Here is a 22,339-nt window from a genome sequence, read left to right as displayed (position 1 = left end):
GTGTCTTTTTCAGGATTTGGGCAGCAGTGACCTCAGGAAGGATATATATATTATTGTTCACATTATAAGACTGGGTAAAGTTGATTTTCTTTGTAATCAAAGGACATTTAATCATTTCAAACTGTTTATATTCCATGCCAATTAATTGAAAATATATGTATGTTTATCTGATGTGGCACTTTAGGTCGAATGGCTGCGGGAGAGAAGAAAAATACTTGCAACGCACAGTATCGTCGACCATTTGGTTGTGCAGTCCTAAGCATTGCAGACTTACTGCAAACTGAAAGGGATACCAGGGACTCTAAAGAGGACCACATGCTTAAAGTCTACATGTACAGTAAAATTTATCTGTTCAGTACTTTTTGCTCAACATGGAGTACATGACATGAGATCTCCTCATGATCTCCTCACGACATTAGGAAATTTTATATCAGTATTTCCAAAGAAGCAACCTGTCAAGTTTTGGTGAACATTTTCACACACCAGTGGTCATCAAAGGCAAAGGTTATTACTCATATCATGCAATTTAACTGTGCTGGAACATTAGGAAGTCTAGTGAAGTAGGCTGAGTTATCAAGAAGTATTTTGTGTGCTTTCTTGTGAGTTGCTTCACAAAAAATATTATAATCTGTGCCTCAAACACCCGTACTGAAGCTGTTCAGCAAATAGAAGTTTGGTTAGTAGTTTTAATGTATAAGACTGTGAGTACACTGATTTCTTGCAGCATTAATTTTGAGATTCACCTGTGGCTGGTTACGTGCTTGGTTTTAGTGTTGCACATTCTTGGAGAAGCATTCTTCAATGCATAGCAGTATTTCTTTCAAACATTTTCTAAAGCACAACAATAATGTGAAATGCCACAAAATCAAAAATCAGTGGTTTAGGCCAGCATGGCCACCATTTGAGGCCTATGTTATTAATCAGATAAGTGCATTCTCCATTTTTCTGTTATATTTGTGCCAAAATGTATCGGAAAACTGATCTGGCATTTGACATGGACGGGCCAATGATGAATAAGAACCTTGTTCACAATGCAGTCATTTGCCAACCCTACCAATCGACTATACAACTTGATTGCGAGCTAAGAATCCCTGCTACAATAGAGGTTTTGCATTAGGAGGTAAGTGAGCCTATAGTCATGAAATATTTTCAATTAAGTTTAAAAAGAAAATTTATTTTCTTCAATGTTGTGACATACTGTAAAATATAAATCTTCAGCTCCTGCATATCCTGCTCTTCCACAAAAATATTGCCAGAATAGCTTAATAAATAGTCTAAATATTGGAGCCCAGAACCACTTTAAGTTCAAATTGTGATGCAATTGACTGAAAGGATGACTGCTCCTTGATGGGTGACTCAGGTAGCATGGAGAGATCACATTAATTTCTCACAATTGGCAACTGGTACTGCTAAATGAATTGACAGTGGGCAAAAAAGGTAGCTTCAATTCAGAAATAAGAGACAGTGAAGCAGTTGTAACAGTTGTTTTTTGTGAAGAAAGGCTTAAGTCGGAAAGGAGTTAACATCTAAGTTAGCACTTGTTGAAGAGGAATACCAGGGTAGTTCAAGATGAAATTTGTTTGATTACTCCAGGCAGAAGCCAAAGATAAAAATTTATCCAAGTCTGTTGCACAAGATGCAAATTTTTCAAAACACAAAGCTGACAAATTTGACACCTTCATGTGAATGTTAACAAAAAAGTTCCTTTGTTTCAAACAGCAGCTACTTTAACATCTTCACCTCACATGAAGAAATTCACTTAACCTATTCTCTGCTCTCCTCCAACAGGGTGAAGTAAGTATGGGTGTGTGTGCAGACAGAAGAGCGGCACGGTGGCTCAGTGGTTAGCACTGCTGCTTCACAGGCCAGGGGCCTAGGTTCAATCCACCCTCAGATGACTTTCTGCCAGGAGTTTGCATATTCTCCCCGTGCTTGCCTGGGTTTGCTCCAGTTTCCTTCCACATGTGCAGGCTAGGTAGATTGGCCATGCTAAATTGCCCATAGTATCCATGGATGTGTAGATTAGGGAGATGCTTCTGGGTGGGATGCTCTGAAAGTTGGTGTGGACTTGTTGGGCTGAAGGGTCTGCTTCCACACTGTAGGGATTCTAAGATATTTACCTTAAAAAAATTATATGTTTTGTTCTTTCAAGAAAAAGCATTTGCCTATTTTAAGTGATGATTCTTTGAAAAAGATCTTGCATAGCTGTCAGAACTTGCACCTCTGGAAGTGACAATCTCATCATAGCACTGTTTGGATTTCAGGTAGTGATGTAGACACATACTACTGCTACTAAGATTCCTGTTTCATGCTGCTTTCAAAAACAGTTGTGACTTAGTGTTATTTATCACCTCACAATTGACCACCTTAATACAGAGTTGTCTTTGCTGGTCATTTGGATTTGGAAGTTGCAGCACATTTCTCCCTGCTACTGTCTCGGAGTTTTCTCCTCTTGATGTTTGTCCTCCTGCACTGGAGAAATACCCAAGACACTACCTATTTTACTGAGTTTGCCTCTGCCAAGGGTGAGTTTATGGGATGTAACTACATTGGAACAGTTACTGTTCAGTCATTAAATAATCTATTATTCTGTTACGTTTTCCAATACAGTAAATTATTCCAATTTCTTCTTTCTTTTGTTGTATTTTAGCTGTAGTGTATGAAAAAAGCGTGTTTTGCTTCAAGAGTGATATTTTGACCAATCAAGTTGCATCCAGCATGCAACACCTGGCACTTACTTTTAAAATAGGAAATGTTAGAGTATAGGCTATCTTAATATATTTTGAGGGGCTTTGATCTGGTCCATAACACTGCGTGAACTCTTCAAAAGTCTTTCCTGATGCTCGGAGCACACGTGTAAGAGCTAAGCTTCAGCCTTGCAGGCAGTTACAAACAGTGACATTTGTTGATGACAGTGGCAGGTTACTCAAGTGAAGCCCCTATTCGAGCATTGGTCCTATCAAAAAGAACCTGGTCCCTTAACAAATATGACGAGAGTGTGGAAATTTATGGATCTGTGTAACGGAAATATAATTAGTGAAATCAGATGGAGGCACCAGTTAATGGCAGGTCCTCAGAGCTCTTTGGCTGATGTTTTAGCTTGACTAGTAATAAGCAAAGTAGCAGAAATTGTCATTCCAAACATTGCCATGAATAACACAGAAGGAAAATTCAGTAAAATCTGCAAATGATACATATTGCTCTAATTCGGCTTGTGCACTTCAAAGTAGATCTCCAGTATATTCATTTTGAAGTATTACTACTTTTTCTTTTCTGGATTTTCCCTCTGGAAAAACCCTACAGAAGGTTAACTGCAACTTAAGGCATTTCACAAAACATTTCATGGAAGTAGCCAGTTGTTTCCTACTCAAAATGGGATGAAGGGAGATGGTGAGGGTGAGATATCACAAATCAGCTCATTCTCCAGTTTCTTCCTTTTACTTCACCTCCAGGTAATTCCTAATAAGGTCAAAGGAGAAGACCAATGGATTGGCTATAAGATAGATGTGGAAGCCCCAGTAGTAATTGCCTTAAGATACCCATGTGACCCAAGATGACAAAACCACCAAGAAGCTGTCAACCTAGAAAAAACAAACCAAGCTATTTCCCAGATGGCTGTGGCTACTAACCTAGACTGACGGTTAAATCAAAGTGATACATCATATCAGTCTTAAGCAGCCACACAATTATTCCCTGGCCTATGTAGCTGTGATGGAATGATGGTCAAGTTCAGTAAATTAGAAACTATTTTGGAAGCAATAGTAAACTGATCAATGAGAACAAATTTATATAGTGACACAAAATTCCCACTAAATATTGGCACAATGTGACGAATGACATAACTTAATATTTGTCATTTTATGTTTTTGGGTTTTTTACGTTCTATTATTTTGCGAGACCATGCATGAAAATAAAGGCAGACACTGTTAATGTGTTTTTAATGTACTGCAGGTTTCCAACACACTAGGCTCAGAATCAGAGGGCATATTTTAAAGTGAGTGGGTAGGCATTTAGGACTGAAATAAAGAGAAATTTCTTCACCCAGAGTGTGGTGAGCCTGTAGCATTCTCTGGCACAGAAAGTGATTAAGGCCAAAAGGTTGAATGTTTTCAAAGAGATTCATGGATGTAGTTATAGAGTCATAGATTTTTAGAGGTGTACCACACAGAAACAGACCCTTCAAACTGCTGTACAGGACGTTGATGAGGTCACTATTGGAATACTGCATGCAGCTCTGGTTTCATTGCTATAGAAATGATGTTGTTAAACTTGAGAAGGTTCAGAAAAGATTGACAAGGATGTTACCAGGTTTGGAGGGTTTGAGCTACAGGGAGAGACTGAATAGGCTGGGGCTATTTTCCCTGGAGCGTCAGAGGCTGAGGGGTGACCTTACAAGATGTTTAGTATATCATGAGGGGCATGGTTAGCATAAGGAGACATTTTCCCTGGTGTGGGTAGTCTAAACTAGAGGGCATAGGTATATGGTGAGGGGGAAATATTTAAAAGTGACCTGTGGGGCAACTTTTTCATGCAGAGGGTGGTGCGTGTATGGAATGAACTGCCAGAGGAAGTGGTTGAGTCTGGTACAACTGCAACATTTAAAAGGATGAGTATATGAATAGGAAGGGGTTAGAGGGATGTCGGCCAAATGCTGGCACGTGGGACGAGATTTATTTAGAACATCTGGATGGCATCAATGAGTTGAACCAAAAAGTCTGTTTCTGTGCTATATATCTCCTATGATTTCTAGGTTAGTTGGAAAGCATCTAACCTGAACAACTACTGCATAGATGCTCTGGAGCTGAATGACTGACCTCCGATGGCCGTGTCTGTCTTCATGTGTGGCTGTAGCTCGGGGAGGGTTTTCTCCTTTGCTCCTTGATACCATACAGTTAGGTGCAGCCTTGATGTTTGGGCTAGTCACTCTCACTTCATCATTGGAATTCAGCTGTTTGTCTATATAACACAGGGATCCACCTGACAGTATAGAAAATTGCCCAGGTATGTCCTGTATAAAAATTGCAAGACAAATCCAACTCAGCCAATTACCACCATATCGATCTATTGTCAAGTGATGGAAGGATTCACCAACATCACTATCAAGCAGCACTTGCTCAGCAATAACCTGCTCAGTGATGCCTAGTTTGGTGTTCACCCGGATCAGGGGTGAGGCAATGTCCAGTGGTATTACTGCCAAACTATTAATGCAGAGAAGCAGGTAATGTTCTCGAGACTTGATTTCAAATCCGGCTATGGCAGATCAGATGGTGGAATTTGAATTCAATAAAAATCTGGAATGAAAGCTGAGTACAGGATTAAGGATAGGATTCTTGGCAGCGTGGAGGAACAGAGGGATCTTGGTGTGCAGATACATAGATCCCTTAAAATGGCCACCCAAGTGGACAGGGTTGTTAAGAAAGCATATGGTGTTTTGGCTTTCATTAACAGGGGGATTGAGTTTAAGAGTCGTGAGATCTTGTTGCAGCTCTATAAAACTTTGGTTAGACCGCACTTGGAATACTGCGTCCAGTTCTGGGCGCCCTATTATAGGAAAGATGTGGATGCTTTGGAGAGGGTTCAGAGGAGGTTTACCAGGATGCTGCCTGGACTGGAGGGCTTATCTTATGAAGAGAGGTTGACTGAGCTCGGTCTCTTTTCATTGGAGAAAAGGAGGAGGAGAGGGGACCTAATTGAGGTATACAAGATAATGAGAGGCATAGATAGAGTTGATAGCCAGACACTATTTCCCAGGGCAGAAATGGCTAGCACGAGGGGTCATAGTTTTAAGCTGGTTGGTGGAAAGTATAGAGGGGATGTCAGAGGCGGGTTCTTTACGCAGAGAGTTGTGAGAGCATGGAATGCGTTGCCAGCAGCAGTTGTGGAAGCAAGGTCATTGGGGTCATTTAAGAGACTGCTGGACATGCATATGGTCACAGAAATTTGAGGGTGCATACATGAGGATCAATGGTCGGCACAACATTGTGGGCTGAAGGGCCTGTTCTGTGCTGTACTGTTCTATGTTCTATGTTCTATGTTCTAAACCAACTTGTCCATTCCAACCAAATTTCCTAAATAAATCTAGTACCATTTTCCAGCATTTGGCCCATATCCCTCTCAACCCTTCCTATTCATATACTCATCCAGATGCCTTTTAAATGTTGTAATTGTACCTGCCTCCACCACTTCCTCTGGCAGCTCATTCGATATATGCCCTGTCCTTTGTGTGAAAAATGCCCCTAAGGTCCCTTTCAAATCTTTCCCCCTCACCTGAAATCTATGCCCTCTAGTATTGGACTCCCCAATCTGGGGACAAAAGACCTTGTCTATTTAGCCTATTCATGCCCCTTGTAATTTTATAGACCTCTCTGAGTTCACACCTCTTTGAGCTAAAGGGATTAAAGGGTGAAAGCAGGAACAGAGTATTGAGGTGGATGATCAGCCATGATTTTATTGAATGGCAGAACAGGCTTGAAGGGCGGAAGGGTCTACTCTACTTGCTATTTTCCTCTGTTGTTATTCAATGTCTGTTAAAAAATTAAAGACAGCCTAAACATTTAACTGGTCAATATCTCTTCACCACAATGTATTTCCAATACTTCAGGTGGAATCTTTCAATTCCAGAGGAGAGATTGCACCTTAATTTGGGGGGGATGACAGTGTACCAGAAAGCTGCTGACATCCTGAATTAAGTTCTACTTTGTAAGGCCCAGGCTCAGCCTTCCTGCCCCATCCTGCCTTCTGGCTGCAATTATCTCTGCTCAAGGTGGACTAGTAAACCCATGCAAACTACCTGCCATTTGGGACCAGGTTGGATGCACAGTCAAGTAATTGGATGGTGGGCAGGGATTGGCTGCTCTGCCCTTGCTTCCAATCCCACTGTCCCCAACCCCAACCCAAAAATGCTGCTGCCTCCAAATAAAACACTTAGCTGACACCTTGGTCCTTGCAATATTGATTGACATTCCAGCAGCAGCAACACCTTCTGTATGGTGCTGCCAAGTGCAAGAGCTGCTGGATACTGATTTGTTGGCTGGCTGGGCAGGACATCTTCCCCTGCACATATTGATTTCAGAGGAAGACCAGCACTGCCTGATTGGAGGAGGATATGGTGGGCCTTACTCTGAAGCTTCTGCACAGACATCTCATCCCCGTTTGAGCAAGACACCTGATGAAAACAACAAATTCCACTTTCGACACATTGGCCATTCATATGCTAGATCTGCATTTAACACAAAATAAAATTGGAGTGGAGCATTAATTCAGTGTTCTGAAAACTTGTTAAAATCAGTGTGTATGTGTGCATGCCTTTCTTTGTTTAAACCCCCATGTCACACTGAAGATGTAATTTTCCTTTAAGAACCAAGTAGAACATATATCTTTTATGATCAAGTGAAGAGGTCAGTGATGGTTGTGATTATCTGGACTAGTTAATGTGGGTCATTTTTTTTTCTTGTGAAATGTATTCAGCTGTTAATGCAAGAACAGACATAACTGGCTGTTAGAGAGAACTGAAGCTCAGTGCTTTGTGGTCCGTTGTGATCTTAATAACCCCTTTAGGCTGTTGTGTAGTGGATAAACACCACTGAACAAGAAAGAAAGAGTCTGAAGGGAATGGAAGAGGGAAATGCATTTTGCAACTTGTTGAACTCTCATCTAGCATTTTTACATAAACAAACAGGTCATGCATAATTTATAAATTAAATAAAATTTCTAAATAAATTATAAATGATGGGCATTATTTAAGTAGGTTGACAGTGTGGCAGGCAGTGTTGAATTTATTTTTTCAATTAAAGTTGTGATCTGCATCCAAGAGTCAAGATTGAACAATATTGTTTAGTGAGTTCTCCCGTACATTTAAGATTATTATTTTTATTTTTTAAGTGGAGTCAGTGGAAACTAACAAAATTCATGAATATTCAGTCTACTTAATCATAGGTAACAAAATTAGAAACAAAGTAATTTATTTTCAGTGGCAATGTGAAGTAAATAATGTGGTTATTTACAGTGTAAACCAATAGTAGGAGATTCTGTAGAACTGCTTTGGTTAATTTGCCAAATGTCTCATTGAAGCACCGTGTGAGGAGACCTTCATTTTGATTGTTTATGCTTCATCTGGTTTGAACAAAAATTAAAATTCTAGACTTTTTAAACCAGTTGGTAACTTATAGGTACAGAGGCTTTCTGAGTATTCTGTTGCATTTACGCAAAGTGGTTTCTGAAATTTCTTAGATGTTCTGCTAATCTCCAACTCGAGCTTTAGTGGAGGATGGACACATTCCCAACGGAAATGACAGCTTATCCAATTGTGTTCAAGAATTAAAACAAATTGTCGCTTAGGCAGCTAATTGAATGATTTGAAACTGAAAGAGTAGGGAAGCTCAGACAGCTCTCCACTACATATGGGCCAAGAGAGAGACAAGATTGTTCTCTTCCCCCCCAGAACCCTGGTGTGAGTGACACTTTGAATCAATCTCTGCCAATAAAACTTTCACACTTTTCTCTGTATTATTGCAGTGCACGTTATTGACCTTAGGACATCATCTAGTGTGCTCTCAGCCAGGATTATTGCCTGAGCAAATATTTTTAAGAATAACTTTAAAATATTTATACACTTTTTCAACTCCTTTTTGAAATTATACATTCAATTTTGTTCTAGGTGCAATACTGAAAGTGAATGGTACCAAATACATGAAAATATCATCAAGAAGTTAAATGCACGATACAATTTGACAAGTTCAAATGCTGGTGAGTGAAAATTTTTCATGCTTTTGGATCACACATTAAGGATATTTCCATCGTATAAATTAAGAATATATCATATGACATTCAGAATTGCCATGGCATTGGAGCATTGCTATTAAACTTCCATAACACAAGCAGAGCTAAGAGTTCTAGGATCCTCATTTAAAAAAAAACTTTTGAAATTATAAGAGACAAAAGCATATTATTCTGCAATTACAGCCACAGTATACACTCATGAAAGGATATAACAGACTTTCAGATTTAATTCTAGAACAAAATGTTAGCAATCAATAATTCTGTAATATTGCCCCAGCAAAGTGCATTGAGTATTTGTTACAACTACATATCTATGTAAATTCCTTTGCAATAACTTTTAATAGTGTTTACATATGTCAATCCCTTGGGTGGAATTACCATGATGTCACTTCCAAGCTTACGTTATCTGCCATCTAGAAGGATAAGGGTAGCAGAAATATGCTAACAGTACCATTTGCAAGTTGCTGTCCAGTTTGCATACCCCCTGTTATAGAACCGTATCATCCTTTACTGCTAGAATATCCTGGAATGCCCTTTCTGTATTGGCACTGTGGGTGTAACTACACTGGACTGCAGCAGTACTAGAATGCAGCTCTTCACTGTTTTTCAAGGTGCATTGAGAATGGGGAAACCCACAAACACAAGCATGAATAATAAGCAGGTGTTATTGAATTCAGAGCATGCGTGCTGTCATGGAAGGTTCCCTGTCAGATATTTATATGAATTGGTTTAGGACCGTCTCAACCTACCTACAGTTTATACGGGTCCACCCCACAAACTTGTGCTAAATTTACAATAGAGACAAAAGCCCTTCAGTATCTTCCCCCAACTCCCCAACAACAACCATATAGAAAGAGATGGTCCCCTCATGCTATGGAAGAGGCCCACATATGTGCAGAGTAGAGGGGTCTTATTAGTTGGCTGTGCTATACTTAATGCTGACAGTGGTTATTACATTAAAAAACATCAATGAGGAATGTTCTTGAACATAAAGTTGAATTAAAAACAGTATCGAAGACACTTCTCTGGGGCATTTCACTAATATGAGCGAAACACATCTATTAACTTGTTAGAAGGAGACATGTTGTTTTGAAGAACAGACAAGGTTGTCATAGTCGGGGGGAAGGAGGAATGAAGGGGAAACTGGTGTGTAGTAATTAATGTGACTGGGAGTTTGTTCTAGTGGAAGTTTGTTCTAGTGTGTAATTTAAAATTAAAAGCTGGACTAAATACTGCTCTGCTTTCTTGTCACAAATTCAGTATCTAGCAATTGGCACATTTGGGTATCTGTTATAGGTCAGTAACTAAGAACAAATGATTTAGTTGGAGTTTGGGTTTAACATCCATGAAATGGTAACATGGTGTATTTATTATTGACAGTATAAGGCACCAGAAACAGATTACACAATGGGTTCCATGGTAACAATTTAGAAAGCTTTCAGTTGTTCTCAAAAGGGACAGAATCCACTCAAACAGTGTTGTGCACTCTGCAAGTATAATGTCTCTGTTTCATTTGGAAAGGACATAACATTGTTTTGAATAACTTGAAACAAAGAACCCTGCGCTGATGATGTAAGCTTTATACTGATGAACCTCCGTGTGACTTTTTTTATTGGGTCTTCTTGTTGTTGAGGGGAGTTCTTGAACAATGGTTCCTACTATGCTGTCTAACTTTCATACAAGCAGAACTAAAATTACTTTGAAATCTTCTGCACATATTGTTTCCAGTGTGCCTATTTCAGGTTTTTGCAATGTTTATAATTTTAAACAGAACCTTTTTTTCATAGTATGATAAAGCACAGAGGAGACCATAGTGGTTAGAACATGTTTTCTCTTGAATACTTTTCCCATAGCCCAGCACCTTTTGTTTCAAGTATTTTAACCAATTCTCTTTTGCAAGTTGTTTTTGAATCCCCTTCCACAATCCTTTCAGAGAGTGCCTCCCAGATCATGACCCACTGTAATTAAATCAATTCACAAGCCTCTTTTTTTTCTTTCTTTCTTTCTTAATTGCCTTAAAAAATGTCCTTTGATGCTTGACGCTTCTACCACCAAAAACAGTTCCTCCGCGTTTACTCTATCCAAACTCTTCAAGAATTTGAAACTTGATTGTATCAAGTCCCTTCATTTTCTTTGCTCTGAGGAAAATAACTCCATTTGATCTCGACTTGACCTGTAACTGAAATCTTCCAGTGAATCTTGACTGCATGCTATCTGAGACCTTGACATCCTCCCTGAACTGTGGTTCCCGGGAATGGAGTGTATGTTGGCTGGGAGGCCGACCCGTGCTTGTAAAGTTTTAGCACAGCTTCTTTGCTTTTAAGTCAGTGCCTCCAGTTATGAGACCAAAGATCCCATGTACCTTTTTGACAGTCTTCTGAACTTGTCATGCTATTTTCTAAGACTTGTGTATGTTCTTACAACACTTGTTTGTATCGTTTCTTACATTTCCTCTAATTTCCTTACTGGTTGAGTGGATGTTTGAGGCCCATGAGTGCTAGTCATGTCCAGAACTGAAAGTCAACGCCTGACTGATTGCTGTGCACAGAACATCAGAGCGGCTCTGTGTGTATGTGGCTGTGCAGCTGAGAGGGAATGTTAATCACCTCTTCTGTGTACCTTCACATTCTCATCATTCTATATGCTGCTGAAGTCTGTTACTATCCTGCATATATATTGAGTGATCAGATGAGAAGAACCTATCATGTAGGAATAGGTTGAAGAATCATAAGGTATAGCAGCAGGTGGAGGCCATGGAGCCAACTCCACCATTAATGAGATCATGGCTGATTTGATATTCTTCAGCTCCATTTTCTTGCTTTGTCCCTCTAACCCTTGATTCATTAGTGATTTCAAGTCTGTTGATCTTAGCCTTGAATACACGGAACATTCAGCCTTAGTGAAACTCAGCAGTAAAGTGTTGCACAATTTTACCACTAGGAGGGAAAGAAAAAAAAATGCTTCTCATCTGTTTTATGAGCGACTCCGTACACTTATGTTATATTGTCTGGTCCTGGACTCTCCAACAATGGGTAACTACCTCTCAACGTTCACCCACTCTCGTCACCACGAATCTGCTATTTCAGTAAGGTCTCTTTTCATCCTTCCAAATTCCAATGAGTACAAACCCAACCTGCTCGACCTATCCTGATAAGAAAATCCGTCCATACACTGGATCAACCTCGTGAACCTTCTCTGAACTGCCAACAATCCCATTGCTTCGATCAGGGGACCAAGATGATGCACAGTATTTCAGCTTTGGCCTTGTTTAGTTGCAGCAAAATCTCCTACCCCCTGGTTTTATTCTTCGTTCCCTTTGAAATAAAGGCCAATATTCCATTTGCCTTCCTTATTACCCACTGAACTTTTTGTGATTCATGGACTAGGTCTCGAATCTCTCTGTGCTACAGCTTTCTGCAGTCTTTACCCATTTAAATGACAGGTAGGCAATGGTCTAGTGGTATTATTGCTAGACTATTAATCCAGAAACCCAGCTAATGTTCTGGGGACCCAGATTCGAATCCCACCCTGGCAGATGGTAACATTTGAATTCAATAATTTTTTTAAAAGTCTGGCATTAAGAATCTACTGACCACCACAAGCTCATTGCTGATTGTTGGAAAGATCCATCTGGTTCACTAATGCCCTTCAGGGAAGGAAACCTGCTATCCTCACCGATCTCGTCTACCTGTAACTCCAGACCAGAGCAATGTGGTTCGCTCTCAATTACCCTCTGAAATGGTGTAGCAAGCCACTGAGTTGTACTAATTGCTGCAGAGTCTCAAAGAACTGAAACTGGATGGATCATCTGGCAACAACCTAAGTACTGGAAAAGACAACAGCAGAAACAACTCTGTCAACCCGGCAAAGACTTCCTCACTAACATCTGGGCATTAGTGCAAAAAATTGGGAGAGATGTCTCAAAGACTGTTTGAGCAACAGCCTGACCTAATGATACTCACAGAATCATACCTTACAGACAATATCCCAGACACCACCATCACTATCCCTGGATATATCCTGTCCTGATGGCAGGACGGCAGAGGTGGTGACACAGTGGTTTACAGCCAGGAAGGTGTTGCTGTAGGAGTCCTCAACGTTGATTGTGGACCCGATGAAGTCTCATGGCTTCAGGTTAAACATGGGCAAGAAAACCTCCTGCTGATTACCACATACCATCCTCCCTCAGCAGATGCATCAGTACTCCTCAATGTTGAACAACACTTAGAGGAAACACTGAGGATGACAAGGGTACAAAATATATTCTGGGTGGGCATTTCAGTGTCTACCATCAAGAGTGGCTCAGCAGCAGCACTACTGTTCGAGTCGGTCGGGTCCGAAAGGACACAGCAGCTAGAATGGGTCTGCGGCAGGTGATAAGGAACCAACTAGAGGGAAAAACATACTTGACCACACCCTTACCAATCTACCATCTGTGGTTGCACCTGTCCATGACTGTATCGGAAAGAGTGACCATCGCACAGTCCTTGTGGAGACGAAGTCCCACCTTCCCATCGAGAATAATTTCCGTCGGGTTGTGTGGCACTATCACCGTGCTAAATGGGACGGACTTTGCACTGATCTAGCAACTCAAGACTGGGCATCCATGAGGCACTGTGGGCCATCAACAGCAGCAGAATTGTACTCCAGCACAAGCTGTAACCTCATATCCCAGCATGTCCCCCACTCAACCATTACCATTATGCCAGGGGTTCAATGAAGAGTGCAGGAGGGCATGCCATGAGCTGCTCCAGGCTTGAGGATGAGGTATCAACCTGGTGAAGCCACCAAACGGAACTATTTGCACGCCAAACAGCGAAAACAGCAGTGATAAACAGCAAGTGATATACAGAGCTAAGTGATCCCACAACCAATGGATCAGATCTAAGCTCTGCAGTCCTGTCACATCCAGTTGTGAATGGTGGTGGACACTTGAACAACTCACCAGAGGAGGAGGCTCCCCAAATATCCCCACCCTCGATGATGGAAGAGCCCAGTACATGAGTGCAAAAGATTAAGCTGAAGCATTCACAGCAATCTTCAGCCAGAAGTGCCACGTGGATGATCCATCTCTGCCTCATCCTGTGGTCCCTGGCGTTACAGATACCAGTCCTCGGCCAATTTAATTCACTCCACGTGATATCAAGAAATTATTGGACACACTGGATACTGCTAAGGCTACCAGCCATGACAACAGTCCAGCAATATACTGAAGTCTTGTGCTCCAAAACTTCCCAGTCCCCTTGCCAAGCTGTTCAGTTACAACACTGGTAACTATCTGGAAATGTGGGATATTGCCCCAGTGTGTTCTGTACATAAAAAGCAGGACCAATCCAACCCAGCCAATTACCTCCATCAGTCTACTCTGGATCATCAAGTGTTGAAAGGTGTCATTAACAGTGCTACCGAGCAGCACCTGCTCAGCAACAACTTGCTCAGTGACGCCCAGTTTGGGTTCCATCTGGGGCCGCTCAGCTCCTGACCTCATTACAGCCTTGGTTCAAACATGGACAAAAGAGCTGAATTCCAGAAGTGAGGTGAGAGTGACAGCCCTTGATATCAAGGCTGCATTTCACTGAGTGTGGCGTCAAGGAGCCCTAGAAAAACAGGAATCAGTCGGTATCAGGGGGCAAACTGTCTCGTGGTTGGAGTCATACCTGACACAATGGAAGATGGTCGTGGTCGTGGGAGGCCAATCTTCTCAGCTCCAGAACATCTCCGCAGGAGTTCCTCAGGGTAGTGTCCCCAGCCCAGCCATCTTCAGCTGCTTCATCAATGACCTTCCTTCCATCTAAAGGTCAGAAGTGGGAATGTTTGCCAATGATTGCAGAATGTTCAGCACCATTTGTGACTCCTTAGATACTGAAGCAGTCCATGTTCACATGCAACAAGATCTGGACAATATCCAGGCTTGGGCTGACAAGTGGCAAGTGACATATGTGCCACACAAATGCCAGGCTATGACCATCACCAATAATAGACAATTGAACCACCACTCTTTGACATTCAATGGTATTACCATTACTGAATCCTCCACTATCAACATCCTGGGGGTTATCTTTGATCAGAAACTCAACTGGACTCACTACATAAATACAGGGTTACAAGAGCAGGTCAGAGGCTAGGAATACTGTGGCAAGTAACTCACCTCCTGACTCCTCAAAGCCGGTCCACCATCTCCAAGGCCCAAGTCAGGAGTGTGATGGAATACTCCCCAATTGCCTGAATGAGTGCAGACCCAACAACACTCAAGAAGCTGGACACCATCCAGGACAAAGCAGTCCGCTTGATTGGCAAAACATCCACAAGCATCCACTCCCTCCACCACTGACACTCAGTAGCAGCAGTGTGTACTCTCTGTAAGATGCACTGCAGAAATTTACCAAAAATCTTCAGACAGCACCTTCCAAACCCGCGACCGTCGAGAAGGACAAGGGCAGCAGACGTATGGGAACACCACCACCTCCAAGCTACTCACCATCCTGACTTGGAAATATATCACTGCTCCTTCACGGTCGCTGGGTCAAAATCCTGGAATTCCCTCCCTGATAGCATTGTGGGTCAACCTACAACAAGAGGACTGCAGTGGGTTCAAGACTGCAGCTCACCGCCACCTTCTCAAGGGCAACTAGGGCTGGGCAAGAAAGGTTGGTTAGCCAGCAATGCCCACATTCCACATCAAAACCAATCAATATTTAACATTTGTATTTGTCCTGCCAAAGTGCAGAACTTCACGTTTTCTCGTGTTATTTTCCATCTGCCAAGTTTCTGCTCACTCATTTGACTTGTCTATATTCCTCTGTCTATATTCCTTCTCATCTATTTTTGTGTCATCCGCAAACTTGGCGATACTACCTTCACTTCCTTTACTCAAATGATCAATATTTACAGTAAATAAATATGGCCCGAGCAGTAATCCCTATGGCATTGCCAGTTACAAGTTGACATCTTGAAAATGATACCTTTATCCTCCAACCACGTTTGTATACTACCTCAACATGATGGGCTGTTATCTGAGGTAGCCTAATGTGCAATACTTCCCTGAAAGCCTTTTGGAAATCTTGAAATCCTGAGTCTAGTTGTTGCACATAACAATTCTGGGTTGATTTGTATCAATACAAAAAAAACTTACATGTCTTGCAGCTTAATTCAGTGAGTTGATGAAATACTTTTTAATGATAATACTTTTAATGATAGTACTTTTTCTGTTGACTACAATATGAAAGGAGAACAGAATTGCTTAATTTGTATTGAATGGTAACTACTACAAACCGTTTTAATGCTCAACTTGCTAATAATGAACATGTTTGGCTCGACTGGTGAGCTCTCTGTTTTCTGTTCACTTACCATTACTGTGAAGTTTAGGAAGCCATAAAGTACAATTTACTTGAATACAGATCCATGCCTTTGTTTGCCAGATAATCAGGTTTGTTGTAATTGTTATAAGTTGTCTCAGATAATCCATTCCTTGCAATTCATGCCACTAATTTTGTAATTTCCAGAGCACTAATTTAGCATCACAGTACATAATGACGTCATGTGTCGCGAAATCACAGAATTGTTATGGCACAGAAGGAGGCCATTCAGCCTATCATACCTGCACTTACCCTTTAAACGAGGATCATTACCAAGTTCCAATCTCTTGCTTTGTCCCAAAGCCCTTGCACACTGTTTGTTTCCAAATGACCATCCATTACCCTCTCAAGTACATCATGTGAACATACCCCCACCAAATTTCCAGGCAGTGCTTTCCATACACTTTCTGGATGAAAAAACGTTCATTTATTGCATCACCTGTGTGCCTTTTGCACGTAATTTAAAATTTATGCCTTCTCATTCTTGTTTCTTTTAAGAGCAAGAACATCTCTCTGTCTACTCAATCCAGCCCACTCATAATTAGATCGTGAGATAACTACCACAACCATTTTTTACTACTAAAGCTGAACAATGCTTTTACTTCTCTTCGATCCAAATCTGAAATGATAATTCAGAGTTACCTTCCTTGGTTTAATCAATTAATGTAAATAAACTATTTAATGCCAAAGCAAAATGAAACGGTGTCCACATTATTAAGAAATGAAATTATGATGAAGATTTACAACATTTATTATTATTTAGGCTCTAATGTCAAGGTAAATGGAGTTTTACTTTTTTGCTCTGTGAAGGTGATTTTTTTTGAGTGTCAGAAACCATTTTCCAAAACAGCATTTCTAAGAAATCATGTGATTTAAAGTGTCTAGACAAGCTATTGGGAGAGATAATTGCTGAAGTGTTTATTAAGTTGAGCTTTCAAGAAGCAGGTTCAAGTCAAAAGAAGAAAAGCCCACACCAGCCAAAGGGCATCTAAAGTTTCAGCAATCTGCAGGTCATCATAGTTAAGAATAAGTCTTGTGCTGTTTCAGCAGTCCAAGTAGAAGAGGCCTGGGAAGGAGCTTTCCTTGGAACTGAGTGAGGATAATTCAATGAGTTAGCCTGTGCCATGTCTGTGTCTTGGGAAGAGGTTACAGTAACAGAATCATATTGAGGGAAGGTGCAGAAATTCACCAAAATAAACTACAGAATACCTCATAATTTGAATAAGAAAGTTAACAGTGAAGAATGATACTTCACTGGACTGGTGGTGTGTATAAAGGATTTTGTTGGGAAAATGGATTGGAACCTTTTTGTTTATGGTAACATCTTTCCAAATTGTTTATATATGTAACTGTTTTCCTATTTTGTGTTTTATAAACATTGTTCTTTTGTCTTTATTACATTGGCAACCTGTTATGACGATGTTTAGTGACTGACCACCAGGGTAACCATGTTACAAAATAAAATGAAAATCAAGAAATGTGGACACTGGAAATCTGAAACAAAAGGAGAAATTGCTGGTGAAACTCAGGAGGTCTGGCAGCATCTATAGGGGAAAAAGCAGAATTAACATTGAGAGTCCAGTGACGTTTTCATCAGAAAAGCTCAGGTTCTGATGAAGAGTAACCAGTTTAGAAATATTAGCTCAGCTTCTCACCGCAGACAGTGCCAGACCTGCTGAGTTTAGCTAGCACTTTCTTTTTTCATTAGAAATTATAACTTGTGGCTTTTCACACAGGGCTTCTGTCAAAAATCTGACTTCTCCTCATTGCCATCAGCTGGGGCCATAACAAAGTGAGCATTAGAAGTGTGAAGATAACTGTCAAATTTGTTGAATGTTGTTACTCGATGTGATATTGACATTCATGAAATTGATGAGCAATAGTTTGTCCCAGTTATAATGGCAGCACATTTCAATGCAACTTAGTCCTTTTGCAACCTCAAGATGGGTTGAAAACAATTTTTTTCTCACGCTTCTAAAAAAAACTTCCACAGTTTTAAGTGGGATTACAATTTTTATTTGACTCTTAAAAAATTATGAATGTTCACGTTACCCTATTGAGTGAGACTAAATTCTCTCAAAACGAAGCTCAGTTTTGCTCAAAAAGATGGGTGCATATACATTTGTTTTAATTCAGCATCATTTGCCTCCAAACTTGCATTTTTCATAGTTCCTCAAAATCCAATTTACACCTATCACAGGATTTACAATGTCTTATGAAATTGAGTTGCCTTGTTCATCGCCTTCTGTAATGACAACTCATTCACGTTTTCTCTCACATTACAGTCTTCAGATATCTATTCTTAACCTAGCTGTACTGACCCTTCTGCTTTGACTTTTATGCTTTTGCTTTTAAACCCCATTATGATCCCGCTCCATTCAATCTCCATGATTCTCTCTCGTCGTGCATCCCTGTGTAGACTCCACGCTCTGTCGAACATGCTGCTTCTTGTCCTTAATGTTTTCAGCATTATCATTTGCAGCTACTATTTCAGTAATTTATGTAGTTCCTTTTTAGTTATCTCCCTCAGTGCCTCCACTTTGCCGTATACTATCCTACTATTACAAGTCTTACTACAACCCCTTCTCCATAATGGTTTCTTGTGCTCCTGTTTCTCATTAATTTCTGTTTTGTTTGCATCCTTGAAACTCTATCTTTTAAGGATGTGAAGATTGCCTTAGAAAAATATGTTATACAGTTGATATGAAAGCAAAATTTTTTTCTTTGCGATTTCACTTTAGTTTACCTAAAAAGGGCATGCCAAGCACAGTGCTTAAGACCTAATTAAATTCAACTCGGGAGGAAAGAGACACAGCTTATCTCATTTTATACCCCTGAAAATAGCAGATATTTCCTCTCTATAGTGAGATATTCCTGTTTCTAAGACTGGCATGTGAAATAAGATGCGATGTACACAGGGTGGAATCCCAGCAATGTAACAGCCTGTGCTGTTTTTCTGTTCCCGCATGCCTCACAAGTAATGTCACCTTTACATTTTAAAAGGCCTATCAATAAAAATTACCTAAAACAAACACCATGTTGTGGTCTTGATATCAGGTCAAATTATTTTTCAAGTATTTTCAGTCTGCTCTTCTAATTTTCTGGCTATGTGTCAAACCTGGCAACATTCCTATACCTTTGTGGGAAAAAAATGAACAAAAACATTTTTCAAGTGTTTCTCTCCCATCATCGGTTTTGCTACATTTAGAGAAAACAAAAAAAAACTTCAATTAGGCTTTGCATTTTCAATATTATTATTATTTTCTTTGATTTATCATAAAGCTAGTGTGTAGAGTCATTTATTTATGATTTGCCATATGGTGAGGGATCAATTGCTGCTGTCCTCTGCTGTTTTCTGTTGGTGGTCCGCATGGAATCCGCCTTCCAACTGAGGCCACTCCATTGTTTCCTGGAAGAGAAAATGTTGAACATTTGGTTTATTTGGCGTCATACATGATCAAGAAACATAAGGAGACCCTGTGATTTGGAACAAACTTCAAGACTCCAGTTATATCCGTACAAGTATGTATTGGATAATGCATGAGCAGACAGTATGTGACATTCTCAAGACCTGAGGCAAATACATTTGTTCCCCCCAATTTCCACTAATTTGAATTGAAATTTTGAGCAATCCAGAAATAGTGAACATGCTGACCGGAATTTGGTAGGTGTATAGACTCTGGATTAGTTGTGGCAATCTGACAGAAACTAATGGCTACAAAGCATTTTACAGCAAATTCTCAGTCATATTTCTTCAAGTTAATTTGGTTTTTGCTGTATATTCTGAGGGTCCAGGCTTCCTTGTTATTCTTACGAATGAATCCTGCTTGTTAGACTTTTTGATTTAATATCTGCGTCAACAATTTGCTTTTCCATAACTGGATTACTTAGGGGATATCGGAGCATTGAGCACTGGATGCTTTCAGGCTTTCTATTCTTTTAACTTCAGAATGTACTGAATTGGCTGCAAAGTGCTTGTTGTTGGTTGTAGAAAGTGCTATATAAATTGAAGTCTTTCTTGTATTCATTGCAGTCCTAATTTTACATTCTTGATGGCGTCTGCTGCTTTTCCTCTACAAAGCTGTTTGGAATGTTTTGTTGTTTGAAAAAAATGAACAAATGTAATGAGAAATGAAAACATTAACTACTCTATTTTCAGCATCTTTATGTGGTTAAATAAAAATTCACAGCACAGAAAGAGTCACATTGAATTTGTGTTGATTCTTAACTGGGCCAACCAAAACCTAACCATTGTCACTCCATAGCTCTGTATTTTCCTCTATTTTAAATGTTTATCTGCTTTTCTGTTCAATATTGCAATTGTCTGAATTATTTCCTATGACAATGATTTCCATGCTCCAAAACCTCTCCGCAAACATAAATTTCTTCAAAATCTCTGATCACTTGTTAGGGATCATTTCAAGTTAATGAAACCTTGTCAAACTCAGAGTCTCTCCCTTCACACCCTGTATCAAAACCTTCTTTGGTTTTAAAAGGCTTCTGTCTTCTCCACTGCACAGAATGCTTGAGCTAAAACATCTTGCAGCAGAGAATTTAATTTTGGCCATCTGAAACAGCCACCCACTTAGCCATATTGCCTTGTACTCTCCCAGTGTTCATTACATGCTGTTTCCAGTAATTTTTGGAGTAATTGTGGGTTTTTGAAGTAGCATTTTCTTGTTAGCGTGTAGGAAACTCAAAGTGATGTGAAACTAAATATTTGTATAATTTATCTTGCGCTTTTATGTTCTATCCAAGACTATCTGAGCTCCATGTACCTTGTATGCTATTTTGAAATATTGGTTTGCGGGATGAAGTGATGATTTGAATTTGTAGCTGGACTACACCATTTATCCTGGGAAGGGCTGACAGTGTATGTACAACAGTCTCACTAGGGCTAGGATGAATTTTTGGTCCTCTTGTGTTTCTATTGTTGTAGGACCCTGCATGTAAAGTTGTTACTAAAGCATTTTAAGTTTTATTCCCATGAATAAATACTGTTTTCTCTTGTGCTGTGCTATTTTTGCACATCCGGAACTGTCTTCTGAGATACCAGCTGTTAATTACTGCAGAAAATCATTTGCACCCCTCTCATTTTCATGCTTCAGCAGTGTTATATCTTCACTAATACAACAAGCTCATCTTATAGAAAGACTGGGTATTTGTGTCATTGATGTAAATTAGAATAGCACTAATAGCTTTAATTACTTAAGCAAAACTGCAAGGTTCCTGTAAAATATGTAACAAAAGCTGAATCGACTAAAATGCAAAATTGATGTTGGCTGAATTGCCATATAAGTAATTTCTTCTTTATACTTTTCTGTTTTGTTTTTTGGAGAATATGTGGTGGCTCCTGACTGTTCTGATTGCCCAAGCCCTCTGGCACTTCATGCTTGTGCTGCTTCAAATGTGAAATATAGAGTTTGCAAACCAGTATTTGTGAATATTCGTTCTCAATTTTGAGGATCATCTTGGATCATCTGCATTTCCTGTCGAACCTTAGTTGCTTGAGAAGATGGTGATGGGCTTTCTGTTGGAACTATTGCTGTCCAAATTAATATGAGACACCTAAAATGGTGCAAAACAAGGAATTCCAAGATATTGACCAGATGGGAACTTTCAAGATAGTAATCAAGTAACTACGAAAGAACAGCGATAAGAACATAAAGTTTTAGGAGTAGGTAATAAGCCATGGCTCATCAAACCTGCCCACTATTCAATAAGGCCAGTGCTAATCTGCCCCAGGCCTCAAGTACTCTTTCATTCCACCTTAGCACAGCTATTAACTTGTTTATAGTTTAAGTATCCATTCACCTCCTCTTTAAATACTATCTGTAATCTAGTCACCACAAACACCTGCAATAAAAAAATTCCAGACTTTTACTACCCTCTTTGCATCTGTTATAAATGAGTGATCCCTCATTCTTTAACTATGTTCCCTAGTTTGAGATTTCCCGCACCAGCGGAAACACCTGTCAAGTCTGCCTTAGCATCTTTGTATATTTCAATAAGGTCATCTTTCACTCTTCTCGACTCTAATGAATGAGGAGCTAATAAATGTTAAAGTCTGAAAAGTGTGTAATGAAAGCAAAAAATACAGAAAATTCTAAACTGGTCTGATAGCATTCATTGAGAGAGAACCCGAGGCAATGTGTCACGTCCCTGACATTTTTCTCTGAATTTTTTCTTTGCTTCTTTGTCCTCAG

General features: G+C 40.0%; 1 protein-coding gene across 12 annotated transcripts in view; it reads left to right on the top strand.

The window, feature by feature from the left end:
* dock4 (dedicator of cytokinesis 4) overlaps positions 1-22,339 on the top strand; it is a 402,360-nt gene that overhangs the window by 187,205 nt on the left and 192,816 nt on the right. For all 12 annotated transcript variants that reach the window (XM_048548410.2, XM_048548411.2, XM_048548409.2 and 9 more), the window contains 3 exons: positions 14-74; positions 185-332; positions 8,657-8,745. In XM_048548410.2, the coding sequence (XP_048404367.1) occupies positions 14-74; positions 185-332; positions 8,657-8,745 (298 nt within the window). The remainder of the gene's footprint in view (positions 1-13; positions 75-184; positions 333-8,656; positions 8,746-22,339) is intronic.

This window comes from Stegostoma tigrinum, chromosome 18, assembly GCF_030684315.1.
Source record: "Stegostoma tigrinum isolate sSteTig4 chromosome 18, sSteTig4.hap1, whole genome shotgun sequence".
In the NCBI taxonomy this organism is placed as follows: domain Eukaryota; kingdom Metazoa; phylum Chordata; class Chondrichthyes; order Orectolobiformes; family Stegostomatidae; genus Stegostoma; species Stegostoma tigrinum.
The sequence above is the reverse complement of the archived record's forward strand: the minus strand, read 5'-3'. Positions and strand labels throughout refer to the sequence as shown.